Source organism: Morone saxatilis, unplaced genomic scaffold (genome assembly GCF_004916995.1).
Source record: "Morone saxatilis isolate NCDOM2014 unplaced genomic scaffold, NCSU_SB_2.0 Contig19, whole genome shotgun sequence".
Classification (NCBI taxonomy): Eukaryota; Metazoa; Chordata; class Actinopteri; family Moronidae; genus Morone; species Morone saxatilis.
The window spans coordinates 8,684,163-8,689,314 of record NW_023339751.1 but is presented as its reverse complement, the minus strand read 5'-3'; the positions used below and the strand labels follow the sequence as shown (position 1 = coordinate 8,689,314).

The following is a 5,152-nucleotide window of genomic DNA, read 5'->3' as shown; positions in this document are numbered from 1 at the left end:
CACACACACACACACGTGCGCGCTAAAATAGCTTGAAATCCGTCTGAGTGGAAAATAAGACAAATGGATTGAAGTAAAACAACAATAGTGCTCTGAGACTAAAGCGGCTGATGAAATGAAATAAAGGCAGCTAACAGACACTGAGACGTTTTCATCAGATAAAACAGGTGACATGAATTTATCTCCTGTTAGCTTTACTGAAAAGCAAGCACTGTATCTTGCAGAGGCAGGCGAGCTAATTAAAAGCAAGCATTGTGGAGCATTTTTTTTTACACTAAGCCAGATCTGTGTCAGAGTTGCCTCAATAGCGTGCGGCCGCAGGAGTCACGGTAAGCTTTTTAGACTCTCATATTGATCTCCATGTCACCTAAGGGCAAAAGAGCTACCTGAGTATCCAGGGCGACAGACACACTTGAAGCCCCCGGGCGTGTTGATACAGATGCCCTCATGTAGGCAAGGTGAAACTTCACACTCATTCACATCCAGGTCACACAGCGTTCCATAGTAACCAGGAGGGCAAATGCAGTGGAACCTAAGAGAGATGTGATAACACTCAATCATTAGGAAATAAAGTCAAGTGAAGACCAATGTGTCAGACTGTAGACAGTAACGATAGGATACTTCTATGTTTAGTTCTTACTGTGACTTTAAAATAGGACGAATTATTTTTTGTGCTCACAATTACAAAAACGGTGTGTGTTCCAAACCCACCAAGACAAACTGCAGGTTCATTCATTCTCAAACGGACCGGCAGCTGTTCGGCAAAAATTAACAATATGACAGTAATTAAGCTTCTCTGCGTGAAACTTAATTTAAACTATGTTTGGTGACTTATTACTAAAGGGAACAGCTTAACCTGTCCAGTAATGTGGTTTACTCAATTCAAGTCCCTCTCTGCAGCTGTCAGTGGGTCTAATATCCCCTGACCGCACACCTCAGAGGAAATGGTTATTCTGTTTGAGTGACATTGAAAGAAACCATGCAATTAGACACCTCTGTGCTAAAATGTGAACTACATCTTTTGATTAACACTTTTTTTCAGGAGTAAACCAGTTACATCATATCACATTTCTGTAATATGTTAAACAGTATTTATTGTCATGTGGCACAACAGAACTGTGCAGCTTAAATAACAAACTTTAAAGGCTTGATTGACCTAAGACATTATTACCGCAACAATTACTGCAACTTCCTTTATTGCACGTAGCTGCCTGTAAACATCTGCTTGTCAGTAACAATTATGATTATTTCTATTTATATACACAGTATCTTAAGAAAAAGGATGGATACATTAAAGACAGCAAAGGCTCAGTGGGTATGCCGAAGAGTCTGTTTCATCACCACACCACGGATGGACTTGTTCGACTTGCTGGGTCACAAAGATGGAGATTGCGGCGTGTGCAGTGTTTGCGGTAGGCAACGAGGTTAAAACACACCTGATGTGAACTCCCTGGACTGTGCAATCAGGGGAGAGCGCTCTGAGCAGGGCCAGGTCACATGGGAGCAAAATCATGACGGGAGACAAACTGGAGACAAACCATTTAGGACTTAAATTGGCCCTGGGACTCCTCTACCCATCTGTCCGACTAAGCCTGGAAGCCCCGGGGCTCCCATTAAGCACAGCAGAGAGAAGCACCAGTGGAGTAAAGCCCAATCTAGATACATGATGTGCTCCTGCTGAATTCGCTCTCTGTCTTTAGAATAGCAGCTTATGTGTGTCAAGGATGAAGACGGGCTTGTTATATAAACCGGAACACTTTGAAGAGGAACAGAACAACCTCGTGTTTTCTTTGGAGAACGGTTCTACTCATTCGGCTTTTAAAACAAACTCAGGAAATTAATTCTGTCTAGGCTTTACAATGAGATGTGATTTCTTTTTTTTCACAATAAGTAAAGGCAAAGGTGTTATATATTCATACTTACTTGTTCACGAGGTCCTGACAAACACCAGTGTTGTGGCAAGGGCTAGAGGTGCACTCATTGATGTCTTCCTCACAGTGAAGGCCAGAAAATCCCATCTTACAATCACAGCTGGAAAAGAAAAATCATTAATATTGATATTCAGTCTCTGATGTAAAAAGGAAGATCTATCTGTTTCCTACTGGCATATGCACAGAGCGAAAAAAAATCATTACAATTTTAATGATATTAATTACACATCATATTTAGTCACATGCAGTGCAGTAACATGTAGGCCTGCATTTTAGTTTAACTAAACCCAAAGCCTGTATGACAAGAGCAATTAAGGCAGATTTATTTTGTTGTAGACATTTAACAATTTCACCTCATTTCAACCTGAAACAATACATTACTAAATCTATTAAATACATTTTAAAAAAAAGGCATACACTCTATTAGCAAAATAACAAATCTATTAGCTCAGGTTAATCTACTATCAAAATTACAGTATAATAGCCTCAAACCTATACAGGAATGATGTTTACTGATACAGATACTCTAGTTTACTAATGTTTGAAGTCCATCACAACAAAGCCTGACATTTTTTTGCCTCCTTTGAAATGAAAAGCTGGTTATGGATAACGCTCTTTACCTGTAACTGTTGACCCGGTCCACACAGTCGCCCTGGTTTTGGCATGGATTTGAGCTACACTCATTGGTGTCAATTTCACACCAACTTCCTTCAAATCCTGAAAGATAAATGAGATGGTCATGGATCGGCAAGCCCCACTACATCCTGAAAACGTCAGGGCCGATGATAACAAAGGCCCCAGTGAATGCCATTTTAATGGAACTAGTAGCCCCTGTAGCATATCTCATCTTCCAGCTCTCAGTACTCACTGTTTCCCCTTTGAGAGTGTGTAAGTCTAATAATACTTTAGTGCCACAGACAGATTGGTCTGAGGGTTAGTGGTTTGGGGTTTGGGAGGTGTGCGTCTGTGTGTGCGACCGTGCATGTGTCTGTGAGAGAAAGAAAAGCGAGCGAGTAGGGGGACATCTTGTTAAGTTAGGGTAAGAGGGAGAGGCTAAGCCCAAGAGCTCTTTTGCCCTTGTTCATTAGGGGGTTGAGGGGCAGGATGGCTAAGCAGATCAGCATGGATGTTTTGTTGTACTTTTGAAGGCAGCCTGGGAGCTTGTAATGTTCTGCCTGTCGGAGGTATTCCTCTGGTGCTTGGTCTTGGTCTGTTCCATACGATGGGCTTTCTGCTGAACAACTCAAACTAAATGACTTAGTTTTATGAAGTAAAAAATGCATGAATGAATAAAAGATTAAAAATGAACCCCTAATGCACAATTCTATGGAGTGAAATAATGGCCATTAAGATTTGAATTATACAAGCAACTGAAAACCTAATTGTGAAATTAAATCACTGCTGGATATATGCATACATTTAAATACCACTGAATTGATCAAAAACTTTATTTTGAAAACCATCAGTCTCAATTTATGTGGTCTGAATTTTCCTGTTTTAAAATTCCAATACTAAATCTGTATACATCTGAATAAGTTGTGCAATTTTCTGTATATAAGTATAAAAGACAATATTCCAACAAATCAGACTTAAGAAGTTAAATTCTGATTTAAAAGGTCTAAAAAGGATTTTAAAAAACTGCACTTTCAGACAGTAAAATTAAAGATATGACGTCTAGCTTATTGATTCTTTATGGCCATCATTTGCTTCTATTCCATTAATGTCCAGCTTTTTGTCAGTGTTTCTGCCACTGCATTTGTCATGGTATGAGCAACGATACAAAAATAGTTTCCTGCACAATTCTACTATGAAACTCTGAGTTTAGACTTCCAAAGACTACTACTGTGTTTTCCCTGCAGAGCACCATCTGCCACGCATAATTAAAGGCGATACAAGCATATAACAAAGCGTTAATAAAACTACCTTCTAATGAGAGTTAGTGCTGTTATTGTTTCCTTGTCTCATTATGTTCAAGTTACAGTTAAATATATATATATATTTTTGAACTGTAATGTGTTTTGGCTAATGTACATAATAGATTCTCAGATGAGAGTACTTTTATTAACGATGATGAGGTATAAGATGATTTTTCAGACAAGTACATGTAATCTTGTCACACACACACACACACACACACCTACACACACACACACACACCCCTTTTATCTACTGATAGGCCGTACTGCGATAGTACATGACTTCAGATATCCAGTGTGATGCACCTGTAGTCAGGCATGCAGATTTCCATGTATTGTGTGCTAGCCGCATGGTAGACCCTCACAGCTGATCCAGAGACTATAAATACCCTCATATAGCTCAGATAATCATGCTTGTTCATCCTGCTCCTTACTACTCCTCCAAATCTCTACCTCGCGCAAGACAAATCTACTCTGATCTCATGTTCCATAACAACGTTATTCGCTGCACACAGACGCCATTATTGGCCCATTATGCGGTGTGCCGGGTTTGCGGTTTCCGTATGCCACAATGGGCCCCCGTACTGTGTGATTAGTTGACTGTTGTGAATTAAAAAAACTGATCTACCACAACCCGAACTGGGACTTCTAAGCACACCCTCTCTGTCCACTTTAACGTCAGCTGAACCTCCACATCACTTGTAATATTATATATTTCTTGAAAACCAAAGATAAGACTCAATTCTCCAACAAACAACTAGTGGCTGATGCTAACCTGCAAAAACAGTCGCGAGACCAGCGGCCCACACTGGAACACAGCTCCGTGCATCATGGCCCCCCCTTAAATGAGAGCGCAATCCATTGAGACCCACACGAGAGCACAGAGCATCTGGTGGAATTATGGAAGCAAGGTTTTTCACAAGCCGCGTATGTCAGTCCAAAGCAACGTGCGCGCACTCTGCGGACTTCTTCCGACATGTCACACACCACGTAATCTCTTCGCCACAGCATGCCCTTCGAGCTTTCCTTGACAGAGTACAAACAGCGTACCCACAGGCGATCCTGACGTAGTCTCTCATCCATCCTGGCCTGCCGAAGCGTACAGCTACGGTTGATCACTGCCCCTGCCAGTGTAATGCTCGACACTTTCTCCTGCTGATTTAACTGAAATAAGGCATCTCCGCACACACCTACATTCTGTGCACTATAACGTTCCCTTATCAAAGCTTTGCTGTCAGTCCCGATCTTTTCCCGCGCCCCTGATCTTCAAAAATGACTCACTCTGCCTGCACTATAACACTTCGG

The 5,152-nt window shown here is 41.1% G+C and overlaps 1 protein-coding gene across 1 annotated transcript in view; it reads right to left on the bottom strand.

Moving 5' to 3' along the window:
- The window catches only part of eys (eyes shut homolog), a 153,225-nt gene that overhangs the window by 85,655 nt on the left and 62,418 nt on the right, over positions 1–5,152 (bottom strand). The window contains exons 25-27 of the mRNA XM_035663372.1: positions 2,552–2,648; positions 1,924–2,031; positions 387–532 (exon numbers count right to left, since the gene is read on the bottom strand). Coding sequence (XP_035519265.1) covers positions 387–532; positions 1,924–2,031; positions 2,552–2,648 — 351 coding nt within the window. The remainder of the gene's footprint in view (positions 1–386; positions 533–1,923; positions 2,032–2,551; positions 2,649–5,152) is intronic.